The sequence below is a fragment of the Crotalus tigris genome, unplaced genomic scaffold (assembly GCF_016545835.1).
Source record: "Crotalus tigris isolate CLP2741 ecotype Arizona unplaced genomic scaffold, ASM1654583v1 scf7180000018224.911827, whole genome shotgun sequence".
Lineage (NCBI taxonomy): Eukaryota > Metazoa > Chordata > Lepidosauria > Squamata > Viperidae > Crotalus > Crotalus tigris.
Genome location: NW_024096891.1, coordinates 633,874 through 656,344, shown reverse-complemented (window position 1 = coordinate 656,344; position 22,471 = coordinate 633,874). Strand labels below are relative to the sequence as shown.

The 22,471-nt window shown below is 41.6% G+C and overlaps 1 protein-coding gene across 2 annotated transcripts; it reads right to left on the bottom strand.

The window, feature by feature from the left end:
• Window positions 1-1,319: 1,319 nt before the first annotated feature.
• On the bottom strand, window positions 1,320-20,627 carry CWC15 (CWC15 spliceosome associated protein homolog). 2 transcript variants are annotated; one of them, XM_039349075.1, is made up of 7 exons: window positions 20,467-20,627; window positions 17,086-17,255; window positions 15,040-15,152; window positions 13,044-13,132; window positions 10,943-11,053; window positions 3,743-3,861; window positions 1,320-1,772 (listed from the first exon to the last, which is right to left on the bottom strand). In XM_039349075.1, exons 2-7 carry the CDS (start codon window positions 17,214-17,216, stop codon window positions 1,643-1,645), a joined length of 693 nt encoding a protein of 230 aa, XP_039205009.1. In that variant the 5' UTR covers window positions 17,217-17,255; window positions 20,467-20,627; the 3' UTR covers window positions 1,320-1,642. The 2 variants fall into 2 exon arrangements, with proteins under 2 accessions (XP_039205009.1, XP_039205008.1); XM_039349074.1 differs by having other exon boundaries at window positions 17,086-17,262; window positions 20,467-20,626.
• Between the last annotated feature and the right edge of the window lie 1,844 nt (window positions 20,628-22,471).

Sequence of the window (22,471 nt, the reverse complement as noted above, 5' to 3'; positions counted from 1 at the left end):
CCCAGATTGGTAAAACGAAGACCCAGATTGTTGGGAGCAATATGCTGATTCTGTAAACCTCTTAGAGACTGTAAAGCACTGTGAAGTGGTATATAATTCTAAGAGGTATTGCTAGTGCTAACACCAAAGTCATGAGTACTAAAACTACACTTATTATATAGCAGGGGTTCTCAACCTTGGCAACTTTAAGACTTGTGGACCAATTCCCAGAATTCCTCAGCCAGCTTTGCTGGCTGAGGAATTCTGGGAGTTGAAGTCCACAAGTCTTAAAGTTGCCAAGGTTGAGAACTCCTGCATTATAGGATTACAGTGAGAATCTTGCAAATTGAGTGTCTTCCCCTCTCCCTACCTTCATCCTAAAGAGAAGCAAGGAGAAGCAAGTGAGATATGCTTTCTCAACTTCCACTCCTGATTTGGGTTCAGATTTTTCCTATCTGATTATCTTGGCTCCAGCTCTTCCTCCAGGCTATATTCATAGCCCATGACACCAGGGCAGGGGAAGAAGGCTAAATCTGAATCTTCCTATCTTTAGCTAGCAAATCTATTCTGAACCAGACTAAAAGGCAGGCCCGTCACCAATTCTTTGACATAACGTTAAGCCAAGCAGTTCCCCATTTTCATTCAGAAACACAAGTGAAAATCCTCTTGTCTACTCTTCTCCCACCCAAGGGCATATCAGGAAAAGCAGCAAAACGACACCATCATTGTGGTAGACAGGAAACCTGCAAAGATAAGCTAGGTCTACAGCTAAGTGTAAAGCTGCATTAAGGGACTCTTGCAAGTCTGAAGATACAAGGCTCCCGCCTTCTCCTTGCCACCCAAGAAACTAGGGCGGGTCCCTTCTGAGCTTCTTGCTCCACCCTCTATCCAATTGCAGGACATGCTGTCTCTTATCTGACTGTTCCCTAGGCAGCCAGTCTTCACTCTGTCTCCCAATGTCTTTCCTACGTACCATTACAGCTGCTGGGTTCCTACCTCTCAGAATAGGGTATGATCCACCCGACACTGTCATTTTCCTTTTTTCAACCCCTGTCCTCTCCACCCCATCTTCCTTGTGATGGGGTTTTGGTGAAGTAGGGCCTAATTCTAAACTAGAGGCTGCCGGTGCTGAGGAGTAACGGCCAGGCTGCTTGTCCATGAAGGGTTTGCAGATGACACATTAGCCAGAACTAATAATGGATGCTTCCTGTCACAGAAGATAGAAGGACCACTGCTGAATCTAAAAACATACCCAAGCTTTCCCATTTGAGTGAGCGGGAGAGTACAAAATTTGCAGAGCAGGAGAGGGAGCTAATGTAGGTTTAACAAAGAAAACAGTCTCGTAAGTGAAGGATTTATTGGAAGTCATTTTCAAAACATTTACAGAATGATTTTCCGGTGAACATAAATTCATCGCAATAAGGAAACCAACATCTTCAAGAAAGGGGGAGGAGGAGGGGGAGGCCAGGGAATAAGTTTACAACGACAAATCATGCAAAATATGCCAGATGAGGAATTAAGTTAAAAAGACACCTATGATCATGGAGGATACCTGCCCATTGTGGACAGATTTTCCATCCAAGCCAGCATTTTTCCGATGGAAGTCAAACGACGTGCGCCCCACACAACCTATCGGCAACACGGACTATTCAAAAACGAGACCCTACTTGATGTATTTTTCCATAAACTTTTTGTGAAATTCAGACCGCAGCGTGTCATTGACAAATCGTTTGTCTTTTTTTATCTCGTCTACACCCTTAGCGCAATTCTTGAAGACGACATCGTCGTCCCACCTAAAAGAGGAAAGAAACAATCTACATGTGAGAAGCACAGCCAGAGATTTTTGGTCCACACTATAATATTCTGGCACATTTCCCCTTCTGGAAGGTTGAGTGCTGAACCAGGGACAACCTATGTGAACATGTGCAGGCTGAACTGCATGAGAGAAGCAGTTATCATTTACAAATGATTGGGACCATGGCCAGATTAAGGATGAACCATTCCGAGTAACTTCATCTTGGCTAAGAACAACAGAATATTATAGAAAACAAAGGAACAACTGAAAATCCTATGAAATGTATATGAAATGTCATGTGGTAAATGACATTTGAAACTAAGAAAACACAGTAAGTGCTATTTGGACAGATAAAACAAGGGCCCAATATTATAATTTCCCCCAGACAGTCCTGATTTTATTTATATTACGGATCTTCCTAAACAGGAGTTTATGAATGCGTACATGAGTTAATTACAGAAACCATACAGGTTGTCCTTGAGTTATGACCATGACGGAGCCTGCCCATTTTGGTCATAAGTTGCGATGGCCATAAAACATGTCAGTCACCTGATTTTATTATAGTTTTTGCAGTGGTCATTAAGCAAATGCAGCAATTGTAAAGCAAGTGTGGGGCTTGTTAAGCAAACCTATGGTAAAACTGATTAAAATCATACTAAAATGTGATCACAGGACACTGCAAAAGGCTGTAAACAGGGCCGTTTGCCGAGCATCCAAAGTGTGGCCACATGACTGCAGTCCCACCCACTCCAATAGTTGTAACTGCTAATCCAGGTTGTAATTAACCCACAGGTAGGTCCATTACAAGTGGTCTTAAGATGAAGATTTACCATTATACAAATAAGCTATATCTAAACTGTAGTCAGAAACTAATTTAGACAAGTAGAGTCTAAGGACTTTTTTGTGCAAAACAAACTTCTGTAGAAACAGATGTTAGGAAAGGCATATATTGCCTTGTTTCCCAATGGAAACCAATGTAATACAAGTTAATTATATGGGAATGGAGGAATTTAAAAATGTGCCCTGACTCCTTCCTATGTACATTTTAGTGATTTTTCTCTGGTTCTAGACTTCTATCTTTTAGAAGTCCCTCTGAGTCTAAGCCTGGGGAAATTGTGTCAATCCTAAAGATTTGGTAGAAACCAAGACCCTGGATTAAATCAATTACAGAGGAAACACCGCATCCTGTGAGGGTTGAAAATAAAACCCTACAGTAAGAATATTAAGACTGTAGAAGTAACCAGGGTTTTTAAAACAATAACAGGAAAAAAAACCTGTACACTTTGGTTGATTCATAATTATAGAGATGTGCAAAACTCACCAAGGACTGGTATGTGCCAGAGAGTTCTGGCATGTTCTATTTCAACCCCTCCATCATGAACCTACTTCTGGACTGTGATTCAGGAGTTTCTGCTAGGCCAGGGGCCCCCGATCTGTGGGCCATGGCCCAGAAATGGGCCGTGAGGGGTTTGCAACTGGGCTGTGGAAACAGCTGGCAAGCGAGTGCACGGACATCCTCACACGAGCAGTGAGCAAGCACATGTGCTCCATTGGTGTGTGCATGGCAGGTGCAGGTGCACACCGCTCATGGAACTGGAGCTGCGCGTGCGCGCTTGCCGGCCAAACCATCCCCTCCTCCCCACATTAGTCGGCCAAGCCGGAAACATTGGAGAACTCTGTGCTAAGTAAAATGTTCAGTTTTGTACATCCTGGTTCACAGCCTCTCTTGTAAACAAGCTCCTCTTGTTTGTTTCCCTATACTTTGAGCACAGGGGAAGTATAGGGAAATAAACAAGAGGAGCTTGAATTTGTAGTACAGGGAGACAACTGCTCGTGTCTTTATGATTTTCTCTTTAAACCATCCAATTAAAATCCAGTGTAACTGTTTTTGGAATTATGACTCTGTTCACAGTCCAGTGGAAAAAAAAACCTGAGAATCGATTTAATATACCGTTAACCTCTCCATACCTTCGCTTGACTTTAAAATTTATCTGAGGCTGTACTGGTCCCGTAAGGTTCAACAGAGGGTTACCACTTAGGATGTTCTCCATCCGTATCCTCTCCTCTTCAGCTTTCTGTTCTTGTTCCTGCCAAGAGAAGGAAAGGGGGGTGCCATGATTTTATAAAAGGGGACTGTTTCCTTTTCAGATCCCCGTAGAACAGTGGTTCTCAACCTGTGGGTTGGGACCCCATTTGGGGTCGAACGACCATTTCACGGGAGTCGCCAAACAACGCAGTCTGCCATTTCCCCCCCTCTTCCTTAGCTGTGCTACTCCCTTTTATTCTATTGGCTTTTGAAAGCCAATAGAATAGACTCTCTTGAATAGAGTCTAATTCTATTGGCTTTCAAAAGCCAATAGGAATTGTCCAGACTGTCTCTGCCCTGCTGAGCCCGCCAAAAGTCCCATTCCGCAAATGGTGCTGCACCAGTTGAGTAGTCCTCGACTTACGACCAGTTGGGGGTCGCAGCATTAAAAAGGTTGAGAACCACTGCTGTAGAAGCAGCTAAAGACTCAGCTGCAAGTCTTTTTGTGGTGCACTCAAGTTTCTTGTTATGTCTGTAGTGCCAGGTTTCCATTTCTGAAATAAGCATATACCAAATACAGGACTATAGCCAGAATCTGTTCTGAGGTTTTGGCTCCAGATATCTAGGGCAGGCAGCGTTGAGTCCAAGGAATGAAGAGTTCACCTTCAGGCTGAAGCTCCTGTACTCTCTTGTTGAGACGTTCAAAGAATGACTTGTAAAAATAAAATCCCAGTGTCTTACGTTGCTCCAGGAAACTTTGGGGCGCATCTCTCCAAACTTGTTTATACAACAGATGGCTACAGGAGGGACAAGCCGTAAAGCAGTGGTTCTCAACCTGTGGGTCGGGACCCCATTTGGGGTCGAATGACCATTTCACGGGGGTCGCCAAACAACGCAGTCCGCCATTTTTTTCCCCCTTTTCCTTAGCTGTTGTACTCCCTTTTATTCTACTGGCTTTTGAAAGCCAATAGAATAGACTCTCTTGAATAGAGTCCAATTCTATTGGCTTTCAAAAGCCAATAGGAATTGTCCAGGCTGTCTCTGCCCTGCTGAGCCCGCCAAAAGTCCCATTCTGCAAATGGTGCTGCACCAGTTGAGTAGTCCTCGACTTACGACCGGTTGAGTAGTCCTCGACGTACGACCGGTTGGGGGTCGCGGCATTAAAAAGGTTGAGAACCACTGCCGTAAAGGATGCTGCCCAAAGTCTCCGCAGGAACAATGCTCCAGAACGTCTCTCTCTGGTTTCAAAGTTGTGTGGACGCTATGAAGAGCACATGTATGGAAGCCTTTGATGCAGGAATCTGCTCATGCTCATAGTTAGCAAAACAGGGTCTAGCTCAGTGTTTCTCAACCTTGACAATTTTAAGGCATGTGGACTTCAACTCCCAGAATTCCACAGCCAGCATTTCTGGCTGTGGAATTCTGGGAGTTGAAGTTCACATGCCTTAAAATTGTCAAGGTTGAGAAACTCTGGTCTAGCTTCACCATATCCTCTACTTCTGCCCAGAAGGCAAACTAGGGTAATTTAGATTTTACTTAGATGGGTAAAAAAAATTCAACCTTAGCAAAACAACAACAACAACCCAGTAAAGATGTTTAATGGCCTAAATTGTTCAATTATGTGTTAAGCCGCAGAACTAAAATTTCTGGGTACACAATCTATGCTATTTATTTATTTGTTCAGTGATTTATATGGCCGGTCAACTCACAAAGAGTGACTTGGGCACCTGACTTATAATTAAAAAAATATAAAAACAGAAAAAAACCAGTAACAAAACAAACAAAACACCACAAGGTAGCAAAACTGAAGCCAGGTCATCGCAGGATGAGCACATCCAACATTGTTGCCTGGGGAATAAGACATGTTTTCAAGGCCTTGGAGAAGGTCCGTGGGGTCAGGCCCATCCAAATCCTGGGGAGAAAACATATCCCAAAGGATAGGTGCTGAGACATATCTTCCTAAATCAGGGGCAGGCCACCTTGGCTCTTTTATGACTCGTGGACTTCAACTCCCAGAATTCCTGAGCCAGCATGGCTCAGCTTGGAAACCTCTCCCTTTCCCCTCAGCATGGCTGGCTCAGGAATTCTGGGAATTGAAGTCCACGAGTCATAAAAGAGCCAAGGTTGCCTACCCGTGTCCTAAATGACACTGTTTTATGGAAGGAACTTGACGCCTGCCCACTCTCCAGGATTTCATGGGAGGAACTAAACCAATCAGAGACAGCAGTGCCACAAATAATCCTGGCCTAACACTAGACATTAACCCTGGATAATAGTTCAAAATACAACAGACAGAATAAGCTGCTTCAGTAACCTAAAGGATGCAAATGACCAGCTGTCTGCAAGGAGTATAAATCCTTCCATTCCCCACCATCCAGTCAGAGCTGAAGAAGCTTCTTGGATGAGAATTGAAATGTCTTCAAAGAAAAAAAGAAGAAAGTCGAGTTGCCTCCTGGAAAAGCACCTTTGGAACAACCGTGATCTGGATGACTGAGAATCTCCGTAGACTTTTAGCCGTGCATTTTGAGATGAACACCTTTGAACGGTGTGGGAGTATGACCGGATTTCCAGAAAAATATTGCAGATTACAGGAACCATTTGGACTACTCAGGTGACCCTGAGGACACAGATAAACCTCCAAGTGGCCTCAGTGACTGTCTAAAACAGTGGTTCTCAACCTTTTTAATGCCGCGACCCCCCAACCGGCCGTAAGTCGAGGACTACTCAACCGGTCGTAAGTCGAGGACTACTCAACTGGTGCAGCACCGTTTGCAGAATGGGACTTTTGGCGGGCTCAGCAGGGCAGAGACAGCCTGGACAATTCCTATTGGCTTTTGAAAGCCAATAGAATTAGACTCTATTCAAGAGAGTCTATTCTATTGGCTTTCAAAAGCCAATAGAATAAAAGGGAGTAGCACAGCTACGGAAAAGGGGAAAAAAATGGCGGACTGCATTGTTTGGCAACCCCCGTGAAATGGTCGTTCGACCCCAAATGGGGTCCCGACCCACAGGTTGAGAACTATGGTCTAAAAGAATGCAAATGACCAGCTGTCTGCAAGGAGTATAAATCCTTTCATTCACCACCATTTAGTCAGAGCTGAAGATGCTTCTTGGATGAGAAGTGAAATGTCTTCAAAAAAAAAAAAAACCCAAGAAAATCCGCTGCCTCCTGAAAAAGCACATTTGGAACAACCATGACCTGGATGACTGAGAATCTCCACAGACTTTCAGTAACCTAGTTTGTGCAACTCAGTTGGGCTCAAAACCATAGAGACCTGGAAGTTGGAAGAGGCTATTAAGACTACTTACCTACCTGGTACGAAAATCTAAACTACTGCTAGTCCTCAACTTAAAACCTTAATGGACTCTGCTCATGATGGTCTTCAGTCGTGACAGTTGTAAAGCAGGCGTCCATATGACCAGATCTGTTTTACAACTTTTTTTTGCAGCAGTAGTTAAGCAGTCACCATGATCAAAATCATATTCTTGTTTTTTTTTTGCGCAAAACAGACGTAAATGCTGTCATATGACTGTGAGGGTATGTGTTACAACTTCAGAACCAGGTCATAAGTACCTGGGGAAGGTAACTTTGTGCAATCGCTAAGCAATCGGTTGTAAATCAAGGACTATCTGTACAGCCTTTATTAAATGCAACCAGCTGAGGGGAGCCCATAAGAGATAAAACCTTTTTTCCTAATAGTCAATTGGATTCATTTTGCAGTATCTTAAAACCATCATTGTCTGTCTGGCTTTCTAGGATGACACAAAAGGATTCTTGGCTGCCTCTTTAAGAACTTGAAGTTTGCTGTCCTATCCTCACCCTTATCTTTTCTCAAGGCTCAATACTGCTAACTCATTTAATCTTGTTCCCAGGCCTTAGTTTCTAATCTCCTGATTATCATTCTTGTCCTTCTCAGAACCTAGTCCAGTGTGTCAGAATCCTTCCTAAAATGTTAAAGAGTCCTTGCAGTGGTGTCTGCCCAGTGCAGAATGGAGTGGAAATCTGATTTTTCAAGAAGTAATTTACACAATTGCCCAAACTGTAATGTTATTGATAAATCCCAAATATGCATATGGTAATGATAAAATTATTTTAAACCACCCCAAAATTGTCACCCATAGCAAACCAGACTAAACTATGCTCATTTTCAGCATGCATACAATAAAAATTGCAAGGGGAATCATGGCAGGGAATTTGAAACTTCGGTTCCTGAGTGACAGATTCAACTTTTAACCTTTGTTTGCTCGGAGCAAAAATGGTTGGAGTGCTTATCCTTTGGATGAAATTGGAGAGTGAATACCAACTGATTTAGTCTGGGCCAGGTGGTAAAAGATTAAACTGCTTGTATCCTCCACAAATAGACTGTAATCTAGAGATTGGAGGCATATCAAACAAGCAAAAATGTTAAGATAAATAGACAATCACATGAGTTAAAAATGTAATAGCTAAATTCAGGGTGTGGGAAATCCAGATTTCAAGTTTTTCTTAGTGCGCTACAAGATTTGTGAGAACAGACATATAAAAATCCTTTGCATGATAAAAACCGGATAAGAACTTAAACAGACCAATATGTATTCTTCAATTAAGTAACCAATGTATTTATGTAGTCATTAAAATGTTTGCTCTTATTCCTATACTCACTTCATCTAAATGGGACTATTCTATTTGATCCATTCCATAAATATTACCTTAGGAACAACTACAAATAGAAGCCATTACAACGAAGGTCATTTAACTTAAATCTGATCCTTTACTATTATTCAGTATATAATTTTGCCTTGCACTGCTTTCTGGCTAAAAGGTAAACTCAATTTCTACATGATCAAAATTTTAAACAGGCATGAACTACATATATTCATCACTGTCATTTCCCAGACAGGCATATTAGTTACCCCAGATGTAAGGCATAAACAGAATTCAGGACAAGCATAACATTCCAGAAATGCTGACGCTCAGCAGAAAATCACATGGCTTGGATACAGGAACATAACGGGGTTAAACCAGCCATAGAAAAAAATTTCATTCTGCAAAATTGTGCAGGGGAGGGGAGGTGGGAAGACTGTTGCTCGGTAACTTAGAGAGCAGCTGCCAATCAGAGCAAAGATGACTGTACTTGGTAAACCAGCGATCCAATGCAGGATAAGCAGTTTTGTAAATTCAAAGGAGTAACCAAAGAAGCATAGCAAATGATAACAATTGAAGCAGTGTGATGCTTTATATTTGATTCAAAAAAAAAAAGTACTTTGGTGCACCCTGGCCCAGAAACAAGGAGTTTTGTTTGCAATTTAATTCTCTCCAGAATCACAAAGCTGTGCTTTGGTAGATAAAATGATGGGGCTGCTTTAAAGAGGGACAGAGAGGTACTCCCAAATGCTTCCAAGTATCTTTTTAGATTCAAACCCGAAGCACTGCAGGTCCCTAGTAATAAGAGATCATATACAACATTCAATGATCTAGCAATAGAATATTTTGATATTCCCTGGAAGGTTCACTAGAAGGAACATTCCCAACAGTTCTGAGGGCAAACTGAGTTCTTCTGAAAGTACTTCATGATATCCTGGAAAAGATTTCAGGTGGGATCCAGAAAAATACCACAAAAATACCACAAAACGGATAATTGGTACATTTTGGAAGGAAAAAAAAGGGCACAGTTCTGGGAATATCCAAATAAACTATTCCTGTAATAAGCAAGCTACAGACCTTTGTTCCCCACCATGGTGCCATTAGAGTCCTACTCCCACCCTTCTTTGGCCCTGCTGGCTGGACAAGATAGAAACTGCAATTCAGTCCATCTGGAAGGTGCCTGACTGAAAACTTTACCCTGAACAGATTCTAGCAGCCTCTAGTGGTATTTAAATGTATTTCTAGAAATAATAATCACATCTGGGAACGGAAAAATGTTCCAAATTCAAAATCATTCTGAACTGAAAGTTTTGCACATTCATGGCTTATATGCAATAGCTAGTTTGCTTGGATGTAGTGGACAAAACTCAAATTGTTGAGACGTCTGGATTACCAAGAAATGATTATAACTGTTTACTTATATCGGAGGCTAAACAATTCTCTCCTCCTTGGTGAACTGCCAGCTCTCTATTCTTTGCAGCAAACTGCTTTTATTAGACCTCACTCCCCCCTAGCAAGTTTCAGAACTATAAAATATGCTTTGGCTAGATTTTATTTCAATAAGCATCTTTTTCCACCAGCATCTCACAAGGGAAACTGAAGAGTTTTTCTGTTTCTAAAGACTTGGCAATGAGTGGCTACTACCACTGCTTTGAAGAATGATTCACAGCTGTTAGGTGAAAAAGATTTTTGAGAGGAAAATAAGGGTAGAGGATAGCTGGTGTTCATCATGCCGTATACATTTTCCATTTCATAGAACCTAAATGTGCCCGGCTAGTCAAATGCACACCATCAAAGCTGACACCAGCCAGAGCATTAGAAAAAAAATCAAAGAAGTAGGGCAAGGTTTTCCCAGTTGCAATGTATGGCTGTGAAAGTTGGACCACAAGAAAGGCTGAGCGCCAAAGAATTGAGGCCTTTGAACCATGGTGCTGGAGAAGACTCCTGCGAGTCCCCTGGACTGCAAGGCGATCAAACCAGTCAGTCCTAGAGGAGATCAACGCTGACTGCTCTTTAGAAGGCCAGATCCTGAAGTTGAAACTCAAGTACTTTGGCCACCTAATGAGAAGGAAGGACTCACTGGAGAAGAGCCTAATGTTGGGAAAGATGGCGGGCAATAAAAGAAGGGGAGAACAGAGAATGAGGTGGCTGGATGGAGTCACTGAAGCGGTAGGCGTGAGCGTAAATGGACTCCAGAAGATGGTAGAGAACAGGAAGGCCTGGAGGAACGTTGTCCATGGGGTCGCAATGGGTCAGACATGACTTTGCAACTAACAACAAGGGCAAGGTCGGAAGAGGTGGACAGACCTGGCCCATAGAATCGCAGAGAGTAGGACACAATTGAATGGATAACATTACCTATCAATCAAATGCAATTTCGGGAGCAGAGGTATGAAATAATTTCTCCCCAAATGAAAAAAGAATCATTTTCAATAAATAATGGTAGCCCCAAAAGATATTGATCCGCTACCCATCTTCATTTTGTCACTGAATCAGCAAACTTAAATTAAGTATTTACCTTTCGGGCTTGCTCTTCGGCTCGTTCCTTTTTTATCTTCTCTAGCTCAGCCAACAGAGCAGCTGTATCATCATCGCTCTCTTCGTCGTAATCTTCCTCCTCCTCTTCCTCCTACAGATGCGGTAAAATCAGCAGACTGTTCACTTTATACCCAAGAAGCAGTATTTCAGATTCTACTCCAAAGAGAAACTCTGGACTGCACAGAGACCCAAACACGACAATTATCTAGCCGTTGATCAAATTAGTCCTGCTGCTTCCCAAGATGCAGCTGCTTTAAAAACAGACAGGTGCTTCACCTATGCTGATGCATCTTTTCCAATTTATTTCTGAAATGCACACTAGCCTCCTACTGGCGTAAAATACTTAATTCCAGTTCCCTATGTCATATAATAAAACATGCATATATAATGCATTTATCAAGCAACTGATCAAACCTCTACTGATGAAAAATCTGTAAGTTTATTCAATTTGCAATTTCCAGTTTTCCAATCAAGCAAGCATGTTACAGTTTAAAATTTTTACCACAGAAATTGTAACTCGCTAAAGATTTCTATTTCTGAAGCTTCCTAACTGAACATCAATATTTTCAAATGAAACGTATTTTTGTGGGGGGAAAAAACCATGTATGCAATCATTTTTAAGTTACTATATTTTCAATTCAGCTCTCTATCAATCTTATTAGGTTCAATCGCAACATATATTATTTAATCCTAAAGCCTGGATCTCTAATAATCCCATGACACCACCCTGGTGCTACCAGGATCTACACTCTATCTGATTTTATATTATTATTCAATTTTTTAATTGAAACAAAAATACATAGAAGCTAGCACACTGCCATGTGTTAACTTCAAACAACTTCAATGCTTTGCATTAAAAATGCAGGAAAAAAAAACATTTTAGGAAATAAAAATGATGGGAGTCAAACCCCAGTGCTTCGTCACGTGTGTGAAAAAAACAGATGCTGAGACTATGAAGAGAGTTGTGGGGTATTTATAAAGATTGCCAGGAGTTTTGCTCTCCAATAAATGGGTGTTTAGTGACTGGCCACACCCACCCGTGTTTTAGGAGAGTACGTTTAACATGAAAGCCAGCTGGGTGACCTTGGGCCAGTCATTGGCTCTCAGCCCAACCCACCTCACAGGACTGTTGTACAGAAAATAGGAGGAAGGAGTATTTGATATGTTCACCGCCTTGACTTGTTTATAAAAACAACAAAGGCGGGATATAAATAAATATTCTCAGAATTTCAAAAGTGCTTATCAGTAACTAGAGGGATGTTTAAGATTCCCCAAATTTAAGAAAGAAGAGCTCTATGGTTTGCAATACTTGTAAAGATTCCCTTTCCAGCCATTCAAAAATTTACCTTTTAATATCAGGAAACTCACATGTCATACTCTACTATATTAATCCAGTTTAAGGAAAGAGCACCCCATTTTGTAAATTACAGTGGCCATGTTTAGGATAATTTATTTTGATTTCGAAGAAAACCCTGTGCCAATTCTGAAAACTCGAGGTCCACTGAATCTACCCCTTCCTTTCTCACAATTTAGTGGCAGCAGAGTGGATGCCATGTATGCAGCAGATTCAATCTTGACTTAAAAATTTATCAGGACAGAAGTGATGATCTTAATCCTTATCTGACCTGGACTGCACTAACCATCACAGGAGACGAGCTAGGCGTGGATCAAGATGGTTGAAGGTTAAATAGCTCAGATAAGTAGAAATAGTTTTATTGTGTATAATATTGATGTTTTAATTTGGAGAGAGGAATCGCTCGGACATTTCCCCTGGACTGCATCCCGAGTGAGAAGATAGGAGGAAGGGGAGAAGTAAGTAGGAAGGTTGAGAAGGAAGAGAGGGGGAAGAGTGAGGAAGAAGAGGGAAAAAGGGAAGTGAGAGAAGTTAGAGGGTGGATGCGGTTTAGGGGGAAATGGGTGAGCAATACCGAAAGTTGTGTGTATAAATTTATTTTACTCTTTATCTGAAGTATTTTTTATGAATGTAATGTAAAATTGAAAATAAAAAAAAATTACAAAAAAAAAAAAATGGACCACACAGAAGAGAACCACTGGGTACCCAAACTGTTTGAAATACGTACATCTGTCAAAGGATCATCTGCATCCAGGTTAGCTGCAGGGATCTGATCGAGTCGAGGTTTCTTGGAGACTGAAGAGGAAGTGGTGTGTTCTGGGAAAGAAACAGAGCCAACAAAAAGAACTTGTGACCAACAGCAATGAAAGAAAAGTGAATACGAAAATGAAAGCTGACATGTAAAAAAAACGTTACCAGTTGACACCGATATTTCAGTGTATCTAAATTCTAATAGAGTTGTATTACTGCTTCTCTAACTGGGGAAAAAAAGAGGTAGAGGAAGGTGCTAAAAATCTCAGTTGATTTTTGCTTATAAGTCTGTAAACACTCCTTAGAGTAAAGGCGAGAAGTTATTTATATACCTTTTTATCTATAGTGACAAGTTGTGAAGCAATTTTTGCCTTTCAAAACCATTCCCAAATATTTAAAAAGTCCTTCAATACAGGTAGTCCATGACTTACAACAATCCATTTAGCGACCGTTCAAAATTACAACATCATTGAAAAAAGTGATTTATGGCCATTTTTCACATTTACAACCACTGCAGCATTCCCATGGTCATGGGATCACAATAGAGATGCTTGGCAACTCACTCATGCTTACGACCTTTGCAGTGTCCTGGGGTCATGTGATCACCTTTTGTGACCTTCTGACAAGCAAAGTCAATGGGGGAAGCCAGATTCACCTAACATGTTACTAACGTAACAACTGCAGTGGTCCACTTAACAACTGTGGCAAGAAAGGCTGTAAAATGGGCACAAAACTCACTTAACAAATGTTTCACTTAGCAACGGAAATTTTGGGGGCTCAATTGAGCCCGCAAGTCAAGGACTATGTGTATTGCTATTGCTTTACAACAACCTTCCTCCCCTGCTCCACAGTATTTACTGCTAACACATTTCCTTCTGGAATTTTTATTCATCTCTTATTTGTTCAATTTATAACCCTTTTTGCTGTTCACATTCTCTCTGTAATATATTTACAATATTGGAAGACTTTGCTTAGCTACTGCCTCAGGCAGCAACCATTCACAGTTACAACAGGTATAAAAAAAAAGTAACTTTGTGACTAATGGCCGTATTTATGACCTCTGCAGCATCTCTCAGGTGTGTGTTCATCATTTCAATCAGTTATCACACAGTGTCCTTTGCCTGATCCATTTTTTTTCTCCTCACCACACCCTGTAGAGCAGGGGTCCTCAACCTTGGCAACTTTAAGACTTGTGGACTTCAACTCCCAGAATTCCTCAGCCAGCTTTGCTGGCTGAGGAATTCTGGGAGTTGAAGTCCACAAGTCTTAAAGTTGCCAGGGTTGAGGACCCCTGCTGTAGAGTGAAGAAATTTCCTGAACAAGCTGCTTTTCTCCACAGCTCAGCACTTCCCTCAAAAGTTAAAATTTAAGTTAAAAAGCTTAGGTCTGTAATCTTAACGAATGGCTTGCAGCTGCTGCCTGTAACTGACAAAACTTTAATCAATTTAGGGAGCTGGGAGTGTGCTAGGCTCACAACTGGCATCACAGCTTTCTTTTCAATGTGCCTTCTCCATTATTTGCTTGCTTACTTTCTTCTAATCCCTTCCTCTCCAATGAATAATATAAACATTAATTCCATTCTTGCTAATTATCCCATTGCCAGGGTGAGTATTCCAAAGCATGAAGAAAAAAAGGAAAGCTGAGGTAAAATTGTAAGCCTAGGCATGGCCATGTGATTTTTCCACTTAGCAACAATGTCTCTTAGCAACCAAGCTGCCAGTGCCTATTGTGGAAGCTAAATGGGGATTATCTGTAATGTGCTATTGACTGCTGCCCTGCTCTAGCATCTGGGAGAGGTTTTGTATTTATCAATTGTATTCATTTCTTACAATATTACCACCCCATAGAATATTTTCAAAATGTACTTTAGTGAACCCTTTTTTGAACTTCCTGGGCCTGTACTTGATCCACAGCTATCTCCACAGAGGCTGATCAACCACACAAAACCTCTTTGCCAGGATGGTGGCACCAACCTCGGGCTGGCCTGTCTCGGTTCTTCTCTCTCACTGCAACTCTCTCCCTCTCCTCCAGGTCTCTCCTGAAGTCGCGGTTGCGCACCTCTTCGGGGGCATCCTGAGTGGTCTGCCTGAAAGAAACAGCACATTTAAGAACATGAGTCAAGAAAACGAAGCGGCTGTAGCACAACGGACAAGAAAATGAAATGAGAAAGAGGGAAGTCCACAGTAGCACGATCTGCTTTCGGAAAGTTTCTTAAACAGTATGTTTCCATGAGGGCATCTTTCAGAAGTTGACTTTGTGGCCAGAACGCCTCTGGAATACCAGAAGACATTCCCTGTTTTGGAACATAAAATCTTCTGAAATTAATAAACCATTCCAGAATGCCTGGATCAGCTTCTTCCTCACGTCCACTGCTGAAATGTGGTCTAAGTGAGGCTCCTATGAAGACCATTTGGAAATATCACCCAATTCAACACCTAGCTACCCAAGTAATGCACCTAAATTTGCTCAGGTAACCTTACTACTCTAGGGATTTCACTGGTTGTCAGTCCTCTTCCAAGGGGTTAGTTGTTATCTTTAACATCCAACATAGCTCGGGGCCTTGGTGTCTTCAAGATCAGCCCCTCCGAAATGGATCTGCCATCCAGTAAGATCAGAGAAAGAAAACCTGCTGAGCATCTTGTCCCTTAAGGCAGGGGTCCCCAACCCCCTGTCCATGGACCAGTACCGGTCCTTGGCATGCCAGCAATTGGTCCACACAAAGAAGCAAAGCCCCATCTGCAGGCAGCACACAAAACCGCACCCCCTCCAGTCCACAGAAAAACCTCTCCACGTAACCGGTCCCTGGTGCCCAAAAGGTTGGGGACCTCTGCCTTAAGTTCTATTCCAGGGAGCGTCTAGTTAGTTTATTGCAATGTTGGCCTTCCCCTTTGGGGGAACATTTTGCCCCTAAATTAATGAACTATTATCTAACTGATGAGTTTCCATAGGGTTGCGAAAATGTGATTCTTTGACAGAGCATTTGGAGACATGAAGTTTGCGCCCTCCGCATAGTGGCATTTTTGTGATATTTTGTTTTTCCTTGGCTGTGTTTTGTTTGTTCCTGTTGCTCACTTTTCTTCTATTGGGATGCTTCTGAGTGGGTTGGAATAAAGTAATGTTTCAATTGCCAAAAATAAATAAATAATCTAGAAGAAAAACAGAATGTGGCAAGAATGGACTATGTTGTTTTGTACATAATGAAAAAGAAATTCTCATTTCAAACCTTATTTATTTTCTTATGTCAGCTATTTGGTGTAATATATATTTAGCCTATTTTTCAGTACCAAAACTGAAAAATTTATAAACTTATACAAGCCCAGCTCTATACTTTAATATACTTTGGTATGATCCTTGCACATTTTATAATGGAAAGGTGGGTCTGATGTTAAGTCCAATTAGGACTGCAATTGGAGCAAAGTCTCCCTAAACTGAATTTGACTCCTAGTGATTACATGAAGAGGATGACCAGCAACAACGTGCATGATCTCAGTTAGTGGCAATGGTGCACCATTGGAAGACCTAAAGGACCAAATCAAGGACAGACCGTTATGGAAAAAAAATCTATGTGGTGGTTAACAAGTGACACCCATCCGATGTCACATAATCTGTTGAATTAAAGGTTAATTTAAACTTTAGGTGATTTATTAGTGGAGTTCCAAAAAACCGAAGAACAAATTACCCTGTTTTGTGATAAATGTGGTCACTAAAACTCATTTGATAGCACATAAGAAATTACATGAAGCTATGGCTGGCCTCAGCAGTGACCCATTCGGGATTACAGATTCATAAATCTCCAGATGTATCAGGTGTTCCCTTAAACAGAATACTTTATTTAGTCAAGTGTGGTTAGACACACAAGGAATTTGTCTCGGGGACAAATGATGACTATACCACACAGACAATATGCTAGATTCCAGAAAGAAAACAAATGGCAGCCATTCCTTTATTTGGGCAAAATAAAGCCCCTCTACCAGAATCAATTCCCAACACCACTACTAGAAGAAAAACGTGGCCTTTACCTGTATTTGATTTTCGTATGAGAAGGAAGATCCCTGCTAGAATACTGCTTGGAGAGCTGACTTAAGTCCCCTTCTCCTTTCCCTCTTCCGCCTCTGGCAGGTTCAAAGGTTGGTCGAGCAGCAGTGGTCATCTTAAAAGCATGGAATCAAACTCACACCATGGATGTAGGCTAAAACCTCCAATAGTAAAACAAAAACAAAGCTTGGTCAATATATCTTATTCCAGGAAACAGTTTCTCTTACAGTTGCAGGCCATTGTTATGCCTCTTCATTTCTTAGCAAGCTATACTGAATTCTAGAGGTTTGGTGCTGCTGAAGCCAACACAAAATGGTAATTCTAAGTCAGTGGTTCTCAACCTTTTTAATGCCACGACCCCCAACCGGTCGTAAGTCGAGGACTACTCAACCAATCGTAAGTTGAGGACTACTCAACTGGTGCAGCACCGTTTGCAGAATGGGGCTTTTGGCAGGCTCAGCAGGGCAGAGACAGCCTGGACAATTCCTATTGGCTTTTGAAAGCCAATAGAATTAGACTCTATTCAAGTCTATTCTATTGGCTTTCAAAAGCCAATAGAATAAAAGGGAGTAGCACAGCTAAGGAAAAGGGGGGAAAAAATGGCGGACTGCGTTGTTTGGCGACCCCCGTGAAATGGTCGTTCGACCCCAAATGGGGTCCCGACCCACAGGTTGAGAACCACTGTTCTAAGTAGAGGTGTATCTTCATTTTGCTGCTGCATCCCCAAAGCCCTAATGATATACCTACATTTTAAAAACACACAAAAGAATAAGTAATATTCTTTCTAATTTCCAGGGATTCAGATGGGAAAATGTGGACAGATACAGACTCAAAAAGTAATTTTAATATGTAATACACTTCTATTCTTTGGAAGCCTTTTGAGGATTTCCTAAAAATGACTGTAAAGGATGATAAACAAGAACAACTTATTTTTATTCTTACATCAAAGCCTCTATCAGAATTGCAAATATATTTGCTTCATTCAGTTTTTGCTCTTTCTGTACCCTGTCTCTGATAGATTTGATGTTATACCTTTCTCTCATGGGCCATTAAAGATAGCTACTAAATAAAATTAAAGAAAACCTTGCCTACAATATCTTTGATGCAGAAAGGGTAGGTGAGACTTAAATGCAATAAAATTGTGCTTAAAAAACTACATTTCAGCCTTCAACAGCTACAAAGTAAATCTGCATATAAATCTCACTGTAACCTTTCTTTACCTTTTGCAATGGATGAAACAATGCATACTTAAAAACACATACACTAATATGAACTATTTGCTATCAGAAGCTTTTATTTTGTTCCGTAGTTAGAGCAGTTAGACATACAGTGTGCTAGTGAAACAATTTCATTAAGAAAAGCATGTTTCAACAATCAACTGGTAATGAGGCATCATTATCCTTGTCTTTAGGTGAGATAGGTGGCAAACAAATTCAATAAATAATCACTAGTTTATTTTTTAAAATACAGAGTAAATATTTTCACATATCTGTTGTAAAGAAAATGTTTTATGTTTAGGATTTCTTGATGCCATTCAGTCCTAATATTTTGGCCACCTAATGAGAAGGAAGAACTCACTGGAGAAGAGCCTAATGTTGGGAAAGATGGAGGGCAATAGAAGAAGGGGATGACAGAAAATGAGGTGGCTGGATGGAGTCACTGAAGCAGTAGGCGTGAGCGTAAATGGACTCCAGAAGATGGTAGAGAACATGAAGGCCTGGAGGAATGTTGTCCATGGGGTTGCGATGGGTCGTACACAACTTCGCAACTAACAACAGCAACAACCCTTGTGCAATATCAGATGACTTCCTTCAGTACTTACCTATCATTCATTTAGGCATTTCTCTACCCATCTTATCACCAAGACAGCAAATAACTGAATTGACAAGTTTCTATTATCAAGTTATAGATCTATTGCTGGAAAGCTACCAAACACAATACAATTCATCTTTGCCTCTATGTTAATAAAACATGGTATTGATTGTAACATTTATATTACAGTACTTAAGTTAGACTACAATTAACACCTTGTATCACAGATACATACAGATATCATAAACAGACCACTTTTGTTTCAAAGAATTGAGACGGTCTCAATTAAAGATAAAGGTTTCCTTGTCCAGTCGTGTCCAACACCAGGGCTGAGGGAGCCAGCGTTGCCTGAAGACATTTTCCACAGTCACGTGGCCAGCATGCCTACATGCCAAAGGCGCAAGAATGTTGTTACCTTCCCACCAAAGTGGTACCTACCGGTATTTATCTTCTTGCATTTGCATGCTTTCGAACTGCTAGGTGGGCAGGAGCTGAGATAAGGATGGGAGCTCACCCTATCGAACCCAAGGTGTCAGCTTCAGCTAACAAGCTCAGCGTCTTTAATCATTAAGCCATCACACACCCCCTTCTTAATTACAATTATTACAATACAAATCTATCCAGCACTATTTTAAACACTTCAATCTGCTGCATCAAGTAAACTGGGGTGGAAACGTAACCACAAAACAGCCTCCAAGAAAGTTCTTTATTCTAATCCAGCAGTTCCCAACTTTCCTGAGGGACTTCAGCTCCCAGAATTCTCATCAATGACCAGGCCATTTTAAGGAATTGTGGGGGTTGAAGTCCACATGACTGGAAGTGCCCCAGGAGAAGGAGGAAAACATTGTTCTAATCCAGGGGTAGGCAACCTTGGCTCTTTTATGACTCGTGGACTTCAACTCCCAGAATTCCTGAGCCAGCCATGCTGGGAGTTGAAGTCCGCGAGTTATAAAAGAGCCAAGGTTGCCTACCCGTTCTAATCTCACCTCTCCCCTGTATGATAACCCTGTAAGGTAAAGCTTTTTCAAGTTGAGTTCAAATCCACATGATTAGATTAACTCCTTTAAATCACTCTAAAAAGATCACCTTGCCTCTTCAAAAACCTAGACAGATCCATGTAGTTTCCTAGGCAGGAGTACATCAATACTTGGCCAGTGTTGCCTTCTGGGATTTTTTTTTTTAAATTCCCAAGTCTATTCTCCATCCCTGGGATTTCCTGGTGGTCTCCCATCCAAGTATTAGCTGTTCAGCTTTTCAAGTTCAATTAAAACTGGCTAGAGATTGACACCTAGCCGGACCGTGTAAGGCACATCAATAGTGTTACTCCGGATCGTACATGGAGAGACTGAGAAAGAGCATACTAAATAATCCTCGATCAAGCCCTTCTCTTTTAGCAAGAAAGAGATGGGGGGATAGTGCTGCTGTTCTTACAGGACTGTCGTATGAATTCTGAATAGATTCTGCGCGCAAACCTAGGATTGCATGAAAACTCTGTAGCTGTAGCACGTAAAAAAAAATCCCTACCACCACATTTATATCGTAATTACTTCTACCTGCTGTAAAGATTGGCTTAAATGGAGCAGCTTCCGGGTTCTGAAGCACATACGAGATCCACCATGTAGCTCGACCCAAGGCTCGCGGTTACCGCCGCACGGCTAGGCCCGCCCCGCCATTATTCCTCCCACAGGCCAGCATCCACCGCACACGAAATCATAGAGAAACAACTCGACGGCGCAAAAGGGGGGATTTCTATGTAACAAAGAAGGCTAGAGTGGCTCAATCGCTTAAGCTTCCGGTACAATACGATCAGGATTGGTCGTTTGGCTTCTCGGGGGCAGGACAAAACTGCGCCGCTCTTAGCCGGATTCTCTCTGCCCTCTTGCAAAGAGGAAAATACTGTAGTTCAGTTTTAGACCGGAAGTGCGAGCAAAGACTTAAAGTTAGAGCAAAAGCAACATACTACTTCTGGATTAAACTTCATGGGAAAACAAAATGTGGGAGCCTCATCCCACATCGAAAGAGAGTCGAATCTAAATTCAGGAAGGTGCAATAATTCCTTCTACTCCTGATTGGCGGAGCATTTCCTGTCCATTTTCCTTTAATTTTCTACTCCTAATGGTCAGTTGGGAACCGGAATTCTAAGGAGTGCAAATAATTCTTGTCTCTTAAAAGACTTTCTCTTAAAACTTGGCCCTTTTATGACTTGTGGACTTCAACTCCCAGAATTCCCCAGCCAGGCTGGCTGGGGAATTCTGGGAGTTGAAGTCCACATGTCATAAAAGGGCCAAGTTTGAAGACCCTTGTCTTAAAAGAACTGGGGTGCATGACTGAACTAAAAGGGGAGCAGAGTCTGGGAATTCTGGTGGGTCTTTGTGTGTCTATCTATAGGTTACCGATAATCACACAGTTTGATCTTGCTGTGATTCCTATTTACAGGGTGTCCAATCTGAATTGTGAATAGGTAGTTGTTATGGATGTGGAGGGCTATATAGAGTGGAATCAACTGAAAAGCTTAAGGTGGTTCTTGGATGAGAAACCACTAGAACAACAGAGTTGGAAAAGACCCTTGAGATCTTCTAGTCCAACCCCCCTCATCAAGCAGGAGACCCTATACCATTTCAGACAAATAGCTGTGAAGAAAAGCCTAGATCAGGGGTAGGCAACCTTGGCTCTTTTATGACTTGTGGACTTCAATGCCCAGAATTCCTGAACCAGCTATGCTGACTTAGGAATTCTGGGAGTTGAAGTTCACGAGTCATAAAAGAGCCAAGGTTGCCTACCCCTGGCCTAGATCTATCAGTTCGGAGAAAAATCACAAAAAGAAATGTTATTTTAGGGTGACTAAATGGGCACAGAGTCTAAATTTCCAGAAAGGATTATCCTAGCCTATCTTGGTCAGTTCTCCCTTGGAATATCTGCCCAATTCTGGGCATCATGGTTCAAAAATGGTATGGATAAATTGGACCAAGTTCAGAGGAGGACTGCCAAGATGATGAAGGGTCTAGAAACCGAATCCTCTGAGAAACTGGAGAGAAGAAAAGATTGAGGGAGAGATGATAGCAGTCTTCAGCTATCTAAAAGGCTGCAAAGTGAAGAAAGGGGTTCACTTGATTTCTGTTGCCCCAAAGGGCAGGACCAAAACCAGTGGGTTGAATTTAGGGGGACATTAATCCAGGTCCTGTTCAGTGAAGGTCTTTCAACAGAGGCTGGAGAGCCACTTGTTCAAAATGCTTTAGCACCTCTTGAAGTAAGCATCTGTTGAAGGAAAAGTCTTCATCATGGTTCAGTCCAGGCCAGGAATAAACAACATGGCAACTGCTTTAGAAAGGTTGCAGTTTATTGAGGAGGAGAGCCAGACAGAAAGATGGCTCTGGAAGAAAAGAGAGAGAGAGAGCACATGTAGGGAGTGGGAGCTTTTGTTTGGAGTTGTTTCCTATTCCTGTTTGAGGCTTTGTATTTCCTGTGTCACGTATTCTGACCTGAGTCTGGGTGTGCCCTTTGACATCCCTGGGTTAATCCTATTATGTCCTGTTTTAGCATTTGGGTGGGGTATGTAGA